Raw genomic sequence first — 15,655 nt, 5'->3', positions numbered from 1 at the left:
TTACAATAGCCAGGTCATGGAAGCAACCGAAATGCCCATCAACAAATGAATGGATAAAGAAGATGTGGCATATATATACAATGGAATATTACTCAGCTATAAAAAGGGATGAGATGGAGCTATATGTCATGAGGTGGACAGACCCAAAGTCTGTCATACAGAGTGAAGTGAGTCAGAAAGAGAAAGACAAATATTGTATGCTAACTCACATATACGGAATCTAAAAATGGTACTGATGAACTCAGTGACAAGAACAAGGACGCAGATGCAGAGAATGGACTGGAGAACTCGAGGTTTGGGGGGGGCAGGGGGTGAAGGGGAAGCTGAGATGAAGCGAGAGATTAGCACAGACATATATATAGTACCAACTGTTAAAGAGATAGCCAGTGGGAAGTTGTTGTATAACAAAGGGAGTCCAACTCGAGGATGGAAGATGCCTTAGAGGACTGGGACGGGGAGGGTGGGGGAGACTCGAGGCAGGGTGGGGTGGGAGTTGAGGGAGGGAGGGAATATGGGGATATGTGTATAAAAACAGATGATTGAACTTGGTGTACCCCCCAAAAAAATAATAAATAAATAAATTTAAAAAAAGAAAAAAAATTCTCTTAAAGTATAGAGGGAACCTTTAAAAAAAAAAAAAAGAATCCACCTGCCAATACAGGGGACATGGATTCGATCCCTGGTCTGGGAAGATTCCACATGCTGCAGAGCAACTGAGCCTGTGTGCCACAACTACTGAGTTTGAGCTCTAGAGCGCACGAGCCACATCTACTGAGCCCATGTGCCACAATTACTGAAGCCCGCGCTCCTAGAGCCCGTTTTCCGCAACAAGAGAAGCCACTGCACCGAGAAGCCCACACACCACAATGAAGAGTAGCCCCTGCTCTCCGAAACTAGCGAAAGCCTGCAGCAGCAATGAAGATCCAATGCAGCCAAAAATAAAAATAAATTAAAACAAACAAACAAAAGAAAGTATACAAATAGCAAAAAAACATGAAAAAGTGCTCAACTTCACTAGTCATCATGGATATGCAAATTAAAACCACAATAAACATTACATACCTACCAGATTGCCTAAGATTTAAAAACTTATAAGAACAAATCCTGGGAAGCAAGTGGAACAGCAGGAATGCTCATATAGTGCTGGTGCAAGTTTAAATTGGAAAACAAGTTTGGTATTATTTACTGAAGCTGAAGATTCGCCTACCCTATGACCTAGCAATTCAACTACTAGGCACAACAAATTCAAAAGAATGTGTGTGCATGTGCACCAGAAGACATATATAAGAAAATTCATGGAAGAAAAAAAGTCTATCAACAGTAGAACAGAAAAATAAATTGTGGTATATTCATACAGTGAAATCCTATACAACTATAAACTACTAATCAAGCTACAGCTACACACAACAACGTGGAGGAATCAGAACAGACAAAATGTTCAATAAAAGAAACCAGATACTAAAGAATATATAATATATTGAATGATTAAATTTATAAAAATTCCAAAAACTAAACTGTAGTGTTCAAGGATACATAGTAAAACCACAAAACAAAGCAAGGGAATTATCACCATGAAAGTTAGGAGAGCAGCTCTCTCCGAGGAGGTGAGAGCAAGGGCTTCGGGAGGGCTGGCATTTTGCTATTTCTTGAACTGGTGGTGGTTACTCAGCTGTTCTCCTTGTCATAAATCACTGAACAACACATTTTATTTTATATACATTTTATGTTTTTAAATTATTACAGAATTAGAAGGGTTAAAAAAGAAAACAAAAATAATGTCAAAATCAAAGCCTAATTTGTCCTGGATCAGATTATTACCTAGGGCAGTAGTTACTCCCTGACAGGAAGCTAAAGGCTTTAAATGAAATTAACTGTTTGTGGGGTGGGAGGGTTCATAGCCAAAGAGTACAATACTTAGGGACACACAATGTTACACTGCAGGCACAACCATGTTAATATAGAAAAGCTAAGAAAGATAGCTTCCTCCACAAGAGGGCAGACAGCAGTATCAAGCAGTATCAGCAGTATTTCGTCTTGTGGAACTGAAAACCACAGCCACAGGAGGATAGAAAAAATGAAAAAGCAGAGGACTTTGTACCAGATGAAGGGACAGGATAAAGCCCCAGAAAAACAACTAAATGAAGTGGAGATAGGCACCCTTACAGAAAAAGAATTCAGAATAATGATGGTGAAGATGATCCAGGACTTTGAGAAAAGACTGGATGCAAAGATTGAAAAGTTTACCAGAGACCTAGAAGAATTAAAGAACAAACAAACAGAGATATGCAACACAATAACTGAAATGAAAAATACACTACAAGAACCAATAGCAGATTAACTGAGGCAGAAGGGCGAATAAGTGACCTGGAGGACAGAGAGGTGATAATCACTGATGCAGAAAAGAATAAAGAAAAAAGAATGAAAAGAACTGAAGACAGCTTAAGAGACCTCTGGGACAATGTTAAATGCACCAACATTCGCATTACAGGGGTCCTAGAAGCAGAAGAGAGAGAGAAAGGACCCAAGAAAATACTGAAAGAGATTATAGTTGAACACTTCCCTAACATGGGAAAGGAAATAGCTACCCAAGTCCAGGAAGCTCAGAGAGTCCCAGGCAGGATAAACCCACAGAGAAACACGCCAAGACATATAGTAGTCAAACTGACAAAATTAAAGACAGAGAAATGTCATTAAAAGCAACAAGGGAAAAACGACAAATAACATACAAGGGAACTCCCATCAGGGTAACAGCTGATTTCCCAGCAGAAACTCTGCAAGCCAGAAGGGAGTGGCATGATATATTTCAAGATGGAAGTACCTACAACCAAGAATACTCTACCCAGCAAGGATCTCATTCAGATTCGATGGAGAAATGAAAAGCTTTACAGACAAGCAACAGCTAAGAGAATTCAGCACCACCAAACCAGCCCTACAACAAATGCTAAAGAAACCTCCCTAAGCGGGAAACAGAAGAGAAGAAAAGGACCTACAAAAACAAAAACAAAACAATTAAGAAAATGGTACTAGGAACATACGTATCGATAATTACCTTGAATGTAAATGGACTAAATGCACCAACCAAAAGACACAGACTGGCTGAATGGATACAAAAACAAGACCCATATATATGCTGTCTGCAAGAGACCCACTTCAGACCTAGGGACACATACAGACTGAAAGTGAGGGGATGGAAAAAGATATTCCACGCAAATGAAAATCAAAAAAAAAGCTGGAGTAGCAATAGTCATATCAGATAAAATAGACTTTAAAATAAAAAATGTTACAAGAGACAAGAAAGGACACTACATAAAAATCAAGGGATCCATCCAAGAAGAGGAGATAACAATTATAAATACAAATGCACTCAATACAGGAGCACCTCAATACATAAGGCAAATGCTAACAACTATGAAAGAGGAAATGCAAGGCAGAAACAGAGACACAGATGTAGAGAACAAACACATGGACACCAAGTGGGGAAAGTGGGGAGGGTTGGGGGGGGGTGAATTGGGAGATTGGGATACCAAATTGTACACTCTAAATATATGCTGTTTATTGTCTGTTAACTGTATCTCAATAAAAGTTCTTTAAAAAAAAGAAAGAAAAGCTAAGAGAATTTGAAAGATTTAGCCAAAATTAAAGAGCAAATCACTGACAGAATATAAAATAATCTAACAAATCAAAAAGTTTAAATTATGTGTTTACCTTCTAACACTTAACAAGATCACACTGCCTATTACTCTGGCAAACAACAGAAGGTAAAGTATAAAGAAAGGATAACCATAATACGATTTGCAAATTAAGTTCTTGGGTATTAATTAGGCTTTGTATTTTTTAAAGAAGTCAAGCTAACAACAAAAATTTTTCCCTTCACACCAATTTAGGGGGAAAGCTGCAATAACTCTTTTAGGTGCTTGTGTTCAGAACTCTTCAACTGAAAGGTATTTTTGTAAACATTCCCACTTATTTATAATACTATTTTATTTAGTCAGGTACTATTCCAATGAAATATACAGAGCAAGGTATATTAAGAAACTCTACCTGCAACCTATTCATTTTTTGCGCTTCTTTCAAAGATACAACATGTCCTTTGTTTTCCTGCACCATCATTTGCATTTGATTCTTTAGTTCCTTCACCTCCAGGTCCTTCTGATTAAATACTACTTCATCAGCAGCAAGAGCACACTGGGATGAGGAAAAGAAAGCACAAGAGAGATTCACCGTGGAAAATACTCAAGAGAGCCCACATAATACCACAAAAACTGTGGTTTAATGACAGCTTGATGATGTCTCTTAAAATTTTCTTACCCTTTTTTTGGTTTCTTTATAAAAAAGGCAGAAACAGCTGAGAGGCCCTATCACTGCTATAATGTAAGAATCACCACAAAGATAGGAAGACTTTCCTTATTTTTATTTCCTGCATTTTAAAATTGAAGCCAGTTATTCAGGTTCTAGAGTACATTCAATGAGATTTTTACAAGTTTTCTAGAATTGCCATGAAATTTTAATGTGGGTTTTTTTTTTGTTTGTTTGTTTGTTTTATTCTTTTTTTTTTTAATTAATTTATTTATTTATTTATTTTTTTGGGGGGGGTACACCAGGTTCAATCTTAATGTGGGTTTTTAAAAATTAAAGACGTCACATTTCCCAAACTGACCTATAGAGTATAAGAATGCATTTGGATGTTTAAATAAAGAACATTTGCTAATTTTGCACCCTTTCACTATGAAGAGATATATTTTGAAGATGTCTGGAAATACGATTAAACATACAGTTTTCTTAGTTTCTACTGAATTATTCCTATCTCCAAAAAAACTTGGGATATGCAAATAATACTTTTAAAACAAATTTTGAACTAAACAGAAAATTAACATTGGTCAAGGGTCTACTTTATGCTAGATTGTAAGCTGGCATTTCAAAAATATTTCACTGAATAGACATGATTACTTTTTCATGAAGAAACTAAAGCTCAGTGAGTTAGCACCTCTTCCCAAGACAAAACGGAGGATACACCAAATTCCTGACAGTCAACTCCAAGGCCTGTCTGGATCCAAAGCCCGTGCTCTTTCCACTAAGCCACAGGTAAAGAAAAGAATGAATGGCTGATTTACAAAATGGTGTTCCCTTTACAAACAAGACAATTCACAAAAAAGGAGCATGTGCGTAACTCCTCACACCTCGGGCGGTGGCATGGAGGTGGATGGGCCTCTGCACTGGGAACCCAGGGACTCAGGCCAGCCTTGATTTTGCTACAGCCTCCCCTTGGGGCTTTGGGCAAGTCCATTCTTTTCTCTGCTTGGAATCTCTGAATGACCAAATAAGGAGTGACACATGACCCTGATGGTCCTTATAACCCTATATGTTTATATGACCTTTATGACTTTTCTCTTTTTAAAATAAAATATAACTATAGTTCTCATTAGTTAATATCCTCTGCTATGGGCAATTAATTGTCCATCCGAGAAGCTTAAAATGTATTTGCTCTCCCAGTGCTGCATATTTAAATATTTTTACATACACTTTATAAACTATAGTTTTATCATTTATTATTTATTTAAAAGGGTGTATCTGTTGAGTATATTCATGTTCATAAACTGTTCTTGTGTTCAAATTTTGGAGTAAAAAAGCAACAAAGTCCCTTAAGAGGTATTTATGAGGGGATGGAGTGTTCCACTAATTGACTAGTGGTAAAAACCAAGGTTATGACACTATCTGACAGCATCTAAAAAGGAGAAGACAGTAATTTCAAAATGACATTTACTTCCCTAGCAACGGTCCAGCTATTATTCTACCTGTGAGATGGCCCACAACCTCATCTTATTTTTTTTTTGTCACATACTTTCCCATTTATTTGGCTTTGAGTTTTATTTGCACATGGCTATGCTATTATACATGTCAATTTAAAAATTTTTATAAATCAATCAAGCATTTGAGGTTACTATTTTAACTTAGACATGTAACGGTCTCTCTGACCCTAAACTGCTGAAGATAAAGTCTATTGCCTTTTATTCTTCAAACATTAAAAAAAAAAATTCCACAACCTCATCTTGACTAGAAACTTTTTTTGAAAGCACTTACCTGCTTGCTTAACAGGCCAAGGAAGCAGGGCTGAGCAAAGAGAATGTCTGTGCCTCTCCGCACACAGACCCACTGTCTCCGTGAGCTGATGCATTTATCAAGCTGCCGTCACAGAACCCCTGGCACGTGACCCTGCCTGCAACTACTGAGTCCAAACCCTTAGCTGCCGCGGATGTATAAATTAGGCACAGGCAGATGAAAAATAAATGAGAGGAAATCATAAGAAGCTAACATGTACTGAGCCTTACTACAGCTCAGGCATCTTTCTCATGACTTTATGGGACTAATAACGCTCTAATAGCTTTCAAAACAGCCCTAAATGGAGCTTATTAGTGTTTGCATTAGGGAAACTGAAGCACAGAGAGGTTAAGTATTTGTTCAAGGTCAGAGAGCTAGTAAACAGAGGAGCTGGGATTCAAATCTTGGGAGTTTGTTACCCATGTTCTTAACTACTAAATTCTCTCACAGAAAAAAAAGAACAGAAAAGGAAGTTTGAAAAACAAGTTTTTAAAGAGACATATGGGGTGAGGAATGATACCAATCACTTCTCTATATGATGTTCAGTGGTATCCAAAGATTACTAGTCCTAGAAGATTGCAGACCAAAAAAGGAAATCCATTTTTAAAAACTGGGAAACAATACTATATCTCGCACTTGGAGATTCATAATATACGTTAGTACTTTTCAAAGTTCTGGGAAGTCTTGGGATTAAGAAACCTTTTGCTTTTTGCAATCTAGCGTTCCCCAAAACAATCTGATCATGGTACCAGTTTTCATCAAGACAATATCGTTGGGAAATCATAATCTAGAGTACATAACCTAGAGCAAGCTTAAATTTAGAGTTTCCAACAGATGGAGAGAGGAGGTTATTGCCCACTTCACTCCGAAGCAGGAGGGTTTTGTGAGCTTCCAACATCAGTCACCTTAGAAGCATGCTTTCTACCACCAACTCCTATAGTGTACCAAAGTTCAAGCTTCCTATTACCTGTACTTCCTGTTCTGCCAGTTTCTTATACCAAAGAGGGAGGGCCAGGCCTGCTCTATTTAGGAAAAAGGCAGAGCAGAGTTACTGCCTTAAAAAAAAAAATCTGGGATTTTAAAAGTAGCATTTTATATGCTCATATTTAAAGATCAAAGCTTTGTAACAGAGCAGCAGTTCTCACAGTGTATTCGGTAGTGAACCTTTTAGCATGAACCTTAGATCCTTTCAGGGTATCCATGAGGTCAAAACCATTTTCCTAGTTATACTAAAATGAGATTTGCCTTTTTCACCATGTTGACATTTGTACTGATGGTGTAAAAACAATGATATGTAAAACTGCTAGCTCCTAATATGAATAAGGAAAGAGTCACCAAACAGTAGTGGCAGTCACTGTATTCTTCACTGCTGTGCACTAGCAATACAAACAAACCAACAAATGTCAGTTTCACTTAAGAATATCTTGATAAAGCAATTAAAAAAATATTCTATTAAATCTCAACACATGAGAGCACTTTCTGAGTATTCTATGTGTGAAAATGAGAGGTATGCATAAAGTAGTTCTGCTGTATACTGAAGGGTGATAGTTATCCGGGGCAAAAAAATCTTGTGCAATTGTTTGAGTTGCAAGCTGAACTAGCCACATTTTTCACAGGGTGCTATTTTTACTCTAAAGAACAACAAACTTCTCATACTTGGGTGTGTGACAGAACCAGCATTTCAAGGAAAACAACTAATAGTATTTGTTGGAAATGATAAAATTCAAGTTTTGTGCAAAAACTAGAATTTTGGAAAACACTTCTGCTACTATAAACTTGACAGCTTTGAATACTTAAAGACTTTGCAGGTGAGATCAGTGGTGATACTAAGGAATGCGATTTTTTGATACTGTATGGTGAAATGTGTCAACACTGAAAGAGCTGCATAACTTATTAAACAAATATTTTTCTAGTGTCCAATGCATGTTGATTCAAAATCATGTGTGGATAAAATATCCATGCAAAGTACAAGATAAAAATCTGTGAATTTTAATGTCACAAAATGGTTTCAAATCCCACATTGCAAGTAAACTAGGAAGTTTCTACTTGTTGAGTTTTGATGTAATATCAAAGAATATCCACAATTATCTGAAAAAGTCATTAAAATATTCCTCCCTTCCAACTACAAATCTAGATGAGGCTGGATTTTCTTCATATACTTCAACCAAAACAACATATTGCAACAAATTGAATGCTGACAGATAAGAAAATCCACCTGTCCTCTACTAAGTAAGACATGAAAAGAGATTTGCAAAAATATAAAGCAATTCCACTATTATTAAATTTTGTTTTGGAAAATAGTTATTTTAATGAAAAAATCCTCTTTATATTAACATGCAATCAGGTTATTATTGTTAGTTCTGAGTGAATTAATAGTTTAAATTTGTTGTTTTAATTCTAATATAGTAAACATCAATCAATGCAACCCACATAAACAAAAGCTCTTCAGGGGACACCAATCTGAAGAGAGTAAAGAAACCTTGTGAACAAAAAGTTAGAGAAGTGCTGTAATAGAAGTTTCTTTCTAATACATATAAAAAGATATTGAGGAAAGATTTCTAACTAGAAAGCTATATTACTACCTGTATGTTTTCTTATTTTTAAAAAAACGGTGTAATATCCACTTGCCCACCAGGCTGCAAACTCCACGTAAGCAGAGCTAGGTATGTCTATTCTCCATTATCTCCCCAGTGACACATAATCTTTAAATAATAAATTTTTTTAATGAAAAGTGGGGAGATATAATTCTTAACTCAAAATACATATATACAATATACATGTACATAGCTACATTTCTTAAATATTATCAAGTATGATGATTTATTTGTTTGTCTAAAAAGTCAAAACTCCAAACTCAAGAGATGAACTGTATTTTTCCTTCAAGAAGCACTGACTTGAGGGATTAAAAACTCAATAAAATTTAACTTAATTTTGTTTCTGAAACTGCGTTTCTTTTCATCCTCAATTTTTTTTTTAATTTTGTTTTCATTTTATTTATTTTTTTTTTTGAGGTATACCAAGTTCAATCATCTGTATTTATACACATATCCCTGTATTCCCTCCCTCCCTCGACTCCCCCCCACCCTCCCCGTCCCAGTCCTCTAAGGCATCATCCATCCTCGAGTTGAACTCCCTTTGTTACACAGCAACTTCCCACTGGCTATCTATTTTACAGTTGGTAGTATATATATGTCTATGCTACTCTCTCACTTCGTCTCAGCTTCCCCTTCACCCCCCGCCCCCCCAAACCTCGAGTTCTCCAGTCCATTCTCTTCATCCTCTAAATTAATGATCAGGTCCACAAGAGTCTACTAAATAAATAAAACAAATTAAAATACATTTAAAGGAGAAAGGAGGAGGAGCCAAGAAAGACATGAATTATGAGGAGGAAACAATAAGAAAAGGAAAGGGAGAAAGAAACAGAGTAAAGGCAAATGAGATTTTATATATAATCCTCTTAAAAAAAAAAACACCGAAAAAAACCTTCTGAAATTCCCAAGTGACTCTTACTTGCCCAAAAAAATTTAGTCTTTAAACAAGTTACTTACAAAGGTGGTGTCTAAGTACCTGGCATTTCTTAAGCTCTCGCTTCAGCTGGAGAACTGTAATATGCTGTGGTCCTTCTTCCAGGTTTCCAATGCCTCGGTGTCCTCTGAGTGAGCTGACCCCCTGGGTCATGTCAAACCACTCCTGCAGTTTGTGTTGCTGCTTTTGGTTTAGTCTGACAGAATCTTTTAAGTTCACCAGGAAGGTAAAGGCTTCCTCTAAACAATTTTGGTAACCCAGACATTCTCCTTGTAGCTGAGCAACTTGCTCCTCAAGAGAATGGATCCTATTTTTATCAGGAGTCCCCTCCCGATGGATCTGGCTAGTTTGGCTGCTACTAGCCTGCTGGCTTTGCAAAGCTTCTCGAAGCAACTTAATCTCAAATTCCATTTCATCCATACGATCTGACTCAGGGCTGAAGTTTAAGGTGGGTTTGTTTCTAATGTTGCGTGCTCTGTTGGCATATTTGAGAGAATTTAAGGACTCGTCAAAATCCGAGGAGGATGGGCTGACACAAGTGATCATGACTGTCTTGGCACTGCCTCCCAGGGAATCTTTCAGAAGCCGGGTAATTTTAGCATCCCTATATGGAATATGTGAACTCTTCCTGCGTGGGTCCCCAAGAGCACTTATTACATTTCCTAAAGCCAGCAACCCACTGTTGATTTGAATGGATTCTTTGAATCGTTCACCAGTATTCCCCGTTTTGGTTACTCTTTCTGATCCAGCCAAATCCACAAAGTGGAACTTTGAGACAACATGCCGACGGGAATACCACGATCCATCTTCAGCTGCCTCTCTATTTTTCTCCACTTGGCAAAGGCTGATTGTGAAAATTGCGTGTGATCTACTGGAGTGCTCGTTCATTTGGGTGGTACTCGTATGCCTGGCTGCGTTCCCCATCTCCAGGAGGCTCATCACTTCATCTGTACTCTCCACCTGGCATTCCTTGGCCCCAACAATCACTTAAAATAGCAACAGCAAGTTTGTAAAGCAAGTTTTAATCAAAATCCAGTAGAGTTAAATTAATCACACAACAGTTATCATTTGCTAAGTTGCCCAGCTAAGACAGTCCCTTAAAAAAATCAATAGCATTTCAAAATAAAAGTCACATCAGCAACATCATTAAATAATTTTAGATAACCTTCTAACAGGACTATTTTAATAGATGGCATTCATTTTGATGTTTAAATTCTAAAAGATATAACATATATGAATGTTGTAAACAATCTGGGTTTTTTTTTTTTTTGGAATCACACATCACACTCAATTCCTTTTTTTTTTTAAGCTCTTTATTGGAATATAATTGCTTTACACTCTTGTATCAGCTTATGAGGTACACCAAAGTGAATCAGCTGTATTTATACACATATCCCCATATCCACTCCCTCCTGCAACTCCCCCCCACCCTCCCCGTCCCGGCCCTCTGAGGCATCACCCATCACACTCAATTCTTTAAGATGAAAAAAAAAGAAAAATTCTTTACTCCAGTATTTTGATTTGTAGAGTCTAATACAGTGACTAAAAGCTAATAGATTAATTATATATACATATAACTCAAAAGAATTAATCGAGTTGTAGATTAATTAAAAGAAATTAGTTTCTTTTGAGTTTTCCTAATATTCAAGTCATCCTCAAGTTTAAGGTTTTTGGTACATAACCAATGATAAATGAAAATTTCAGTATAAATAAAGTTGGTTATTCATTTTAAAAACAGGTTTCCCCTATGTAATATCAGAATGGAAGGCAATTCAAAAAAATCAAAAAAGTTTCTATTTTAATTATTTGTTTACATCCAAAAATATTTCAAAAAGGAGTAGGTGGATTTGGGATTTGAATCACAGCAGTAAACCTCTTGAGTCTGTACTCAAACCACAGCACCATGATTCCTCTTTAATCAGATCCTGTTGTGTCATTCTTTCTTTAAAAAATATTCATTTTTCTGGCATTGTTTCCATCATGACACCTTTAACAGCTCAGTTCATTTAAAGTTCTACAGTATCTGTACTACAACAGGGAGTGCTGAACTATCAGTGATTATAAAATATAACAATGTAACAATATATCACAGTACAACTTCTATAAAACTTATCTAATGTTAGGCTATCTATGGACCATAGCATTATCTATGGTCCTCAAATCCAGCTGAAAATCACCTGGGAGCTTTATGAAAGGGAAAATACCAACAGCCACGCCCCATCCTAGAATAATTCATCAGAATCTGTGAAAAGTGGGGCCCAGAAATCAATATTTCTTAAAAAGCTTCCAAGGTGATATAATTGTGCAGCATCCAGGTTGAATACCAACTACCACTTGACACAGAGAAACTCGATGAATATGTCAGACAAATGCATTTTGGTTGTGAGTGGGGCATTTTATAAGATATATGGCAATTTGTCTTAAGACTGTTAGCTCCTACAAAAATTTTTGCAGGATTCCTATCAGCTATGGAGTATTTCGATCAAGTTTATAACGAGTGATAGTGTATACCTCTGTACTATTTTACAATAAACATGTATTATTTTTGTAACTTTCAATAAAAGATAAAAACATTCAATTATTACATTTTATAAGATGCAGAAGCTCAAGCCATCAGTCTGAATTTTGTCCAGAAAAGATAAACTATACAAAATTATCTAATAATGTCACAAAGTACCACGTATGCTTTCTTTCTAAAAAACAAAACAAAAACCAATTTCTTGGGACTTCCTAGGTGGCACAGTGGTTAAGAATCCACCTGCCAGTGCAGGGGACATGGGTTGATCCCTGCCCCAGGAAGATACCACATGCCGCGGAGCAACTAAGCCCGTGCACCACAACTGTTGAGCCTGCTCTCTAGAGCCCGTGAGCCACAACTATTGTGCCCATGTGCCACAACTACTGAAGCCCACACGCCTAGAGCCCGTGTTTGGCAACAAGAGAGGCCACCACAATGAGGAGCCCATGCACCACAACGAAGAGCAGCCCCTACTTGCAGCAACTAGAGAAAGCCCGTGTGCAGCAACAAAGATCCAACACAGCCAATAAAATAAATAAATAAACTTATAAAACAAACAAACAAACAAACACCCAAAAAACCAATTTCTTCAAACATCCAGGGCTGCCAGGACAAGGCCTACAAGGGGGCAAGTTTTACTGCCCCCTGCAGGCGCTGCTGAAGGAGACAGCCATCTTATTTTCCTAACTGCTAGGAAATTCCCCCAGGGAATCACTCCTCTGGCAGGATCCTTTATCTCCAGGAAGGTTCTACTAAATGTGTTTTCTAGAAGACATCCAAGAACAGTCATTGCTATTAATAATCGTGAAAATCTGGAAACAACCTAAATGTCCAACAATGGACTATTAGTCAAATAGATCATTATAATATATTCAGAAGACAAAATCACCACGTGACCACGTGAAGTCATAAACTTGAAAAATATTTAATGACATGAAATTCTTACAATATAAATATTAAGTGAAAAAATAAGATGCAATACAATATGTGGGGTTGCAAGTGTATTTTTTTTTTTAATCAAATGTGTATAGAAAAAGAAATTTGGAAGGAAACACCAAAACTGGAAGTTGCTATTTCTAAGTTCGGAGATTAAAGTTGATATTTAACTTTCTTCCTTCTACTTTACTATGTTTTCAAAATGTTCTATGTTGAACATATTACCTTAAATCAGAAAAGCAGAAAGTTTTATTCTTTAAAATACTTGTATTTTGACCTTCCCATTCCAATCTTCTCCCATCTCCAAACAAATAGATATTTAATGAGATTAACAGGTTGACAGCACAGAAAGTCAGACCTTGAGAAGCACAACAAAGGACAAGTAAATGTCAATATGAAGAAGGAAACACATCAACTCTAAATTAAAAAAAAAAAAAAGAGGAAGTAACAGGTGTGCTGGGACAAAAATCAGAAAGGAAGAAAGGATGGGATTTCCCTGGTGGCACAGTGGTTAAGAATACGCCTGCCAATGCAGGGGACACAGGTTCAATCCCTGGTCCCGGAAGATCCCACATGCTGCACAGCAAATAAGCACGTGCACCACAACTACTGAAGCCCACACGCCTAGAGCCTGTGCTCCACAACAAGAGAAGCCACCACAATGAGAAACCTGTGCACCAAAACAAACAGTAGCCCCCACTCGCCACAACTAGAGAAAGCCCACGCACAGCAACAAAGACCCACTGCAGCCAGTAAATAAATAAATAGTTACTTTCAAAAAAAAAAAAAAAAAAAAAAAAGGAAGAAAGGAGAGTTCTCCATCAACTTGGATGAACACCAAAGGGAGAAGCCATCCCCAATCTCAGGGTAACTCTGGGAGGAAGAAAAGTACAAAAATTAATTTAGGCTATGTCACAGTCTTTCTTAAGGTCAGCCTAGGGGGTGGTGGCAATTACAGGACATAAATACAGTTGATTCTTGAACAACATGAGTTTGAACTGTGTAGGTCCACTTACATGTGGATTTTTTTCAATAGTAATAACTACAGTACTACACGATCCGAGGTTGGCTGAAGCCACTGATGCAGCACCGTGGATACAGACGGGCGCCTGTAAGTTATGCTTGGGTTTTTGACTATGCAGAGGGTTAGCACCCCTAACCATCATCCCCCCACACACTGTTCAAGGATCAGCTGTACTTTGAATTACACCTTAATAACGTCACCTTACCAGTCTGAACTTCTACTTTTCACCTGGGTAAGTGAACTGCTACTGGTAATCAATACGCTATTCAATTTAAAAGTAAAAACAAATTCATTTTGTTTCTGTGTCTGTTTTTGAAGAATCCTTGGAAGTATCCAGAAACTGAATTAAATCATATTCATTTGCTAATGAAGGCTATCAATTAAGTAGGCTACTTTACCTGTGTTTCCCTTTTCATCTTCTCGGATGTGAAGATCCTTCATAGATGTCTCCAATTCTAGAAGATCTCTTAGGTCTTCCTTGTATACTTCTATATAAGACACTTTTATCTTAAAGTCAATGCTAGGTTTTTCAGAGATGTTTTGAAATATTTCTTGGATAGCACGAGGAATGATACCTTTTTGACCCTCCGCAACTGAAGCTGAAAATTTAGAAAAAGAAAGCACATCTGAAACTTGATATTATAAAGTAAAATTTTTCACATGTGTGCTTACTCAAACTTCATTGATGCATTCATTAAATATTTATATAGTACCTACTATGTGCCAGGCACTATTCTAGGACCCTGGGAACCATCAGTGAACAAAACAAGGAAAATATCCCTGCCCTTATGGAACTGTAGGAGGAAAGACAGAAAACAGCAAAAAAGAATAAGTGAATTATATAGTATATTAAAAGGTGTTAAGTATGCCTGGAAAAAAAAATAGGGCAAGATAAGGGGGACTGGAAGTGTTAGTGTATTTAGGTGGAGGGTACTTGTAACTTCAAATAGGAAAGTAATGATGGGTGGGCATCACAGAGAAACTGACATTTGAGCAGAAACTTGAAAGAGGTGGTAGAGGATCCATGTAGGTATCTGAGTATCCCAGAGAGAATAAATAGCAAGTGTGAAGGTGCTAAAATGGTGTGACCCATAAACAAGGAGGCCAGCGTAGCTGGAGCAGAGGGAGCAAGGGGAGAGTGGCAGGGCATGAGGTCAGCAAGGTGACAGAAATCAGACCATGTAGGTCCTTGCAGACCACGATAGACTTTAAGTCTCATTCCAAGTGAGATGAGAGCCACTGGAGCAGAGCAGTAACTTGGGATTTAAAAGACCACTCCGTCTGCTGGGTTTTACATCAATCATAGAAGGGCAGGGGCAGAAGTGGGGAGACCACTTACGAGACCAGTGCAACTAATCCAGGAGTCTAGAGGGTTCGGGGGAGAGGCAGACGAGATGGTGACATAAGGTTGGCAGCAGAGAAAGGTGAGAAGTGACCAGAAGCCAGATTTATGTAGAAGGGAGAGCCATTAAGATTCCCTGACAGACTGGATGTGGAATGTGAGAGCAAGGGACGAGTCAAGGACGACTCCAGGGTTTTATCCTGAGCCAGTGGAG

The 15,655-nt window shown here is 37.5% G+C and overlaps 1 protein-coding gene across 4 annotated transcripts in view; it reads right to left on the bottom strand.

Moving 5' to 3' along the window:
• Window positions 1-15,655, bottom strand: part of KIF27 (kinesin family member 27) — an 84,596-nt gene that overhangs the window by 56,678 nt on the left and 12,263 nt on the right. For 3 of the 4 annotated variants that reach the window (XM_057722349.1, XM_057722351.1, XM_057722352.1), the window contains exons 3-5: window positions 14,498-14,698; window positions 9,664-10,607; window positions 4,042-4,185 (exon numbers count right to left, since the gene is read on the bottom strand). In XM_057722349.1, coding sequence (XP_057578332.1) covers window positions 4,042-4,185; window positions 9,664-10,607; window positions 14,498-14,698 — 1,289 coding nt within the window. The remainder of the gene's footprint in view (window positions 1-4,041; window positions 4,186-9,663; window positions 10,608-14,497; window positions 14,699-15,655) is intronic. The other variant, XM_057722350.1, reaches the window with a different exon arrangement.

The sequence above is a fragment of the Hippopotamus amphibius genome, chromosome 2 (assembly GCF_030028045.1).
Source record: "Hippopotamus amphibius kiboko isolate mHipAmp2 chromosome 2, mHipAmp2.hap2, whole genome shotgun sequence".
Taxonomy (NCBI): Eukaryota; Metazoa; Chordata; class Mammalia; order Artiodactyla; family Hippopotamidae; genus Hippopotamus; species Hippopotamus amphibius.
Note: the sequence above shows the minus strand (reverse complement) of the source record. Positions and strands in the feature narration are given on the sequence as shown.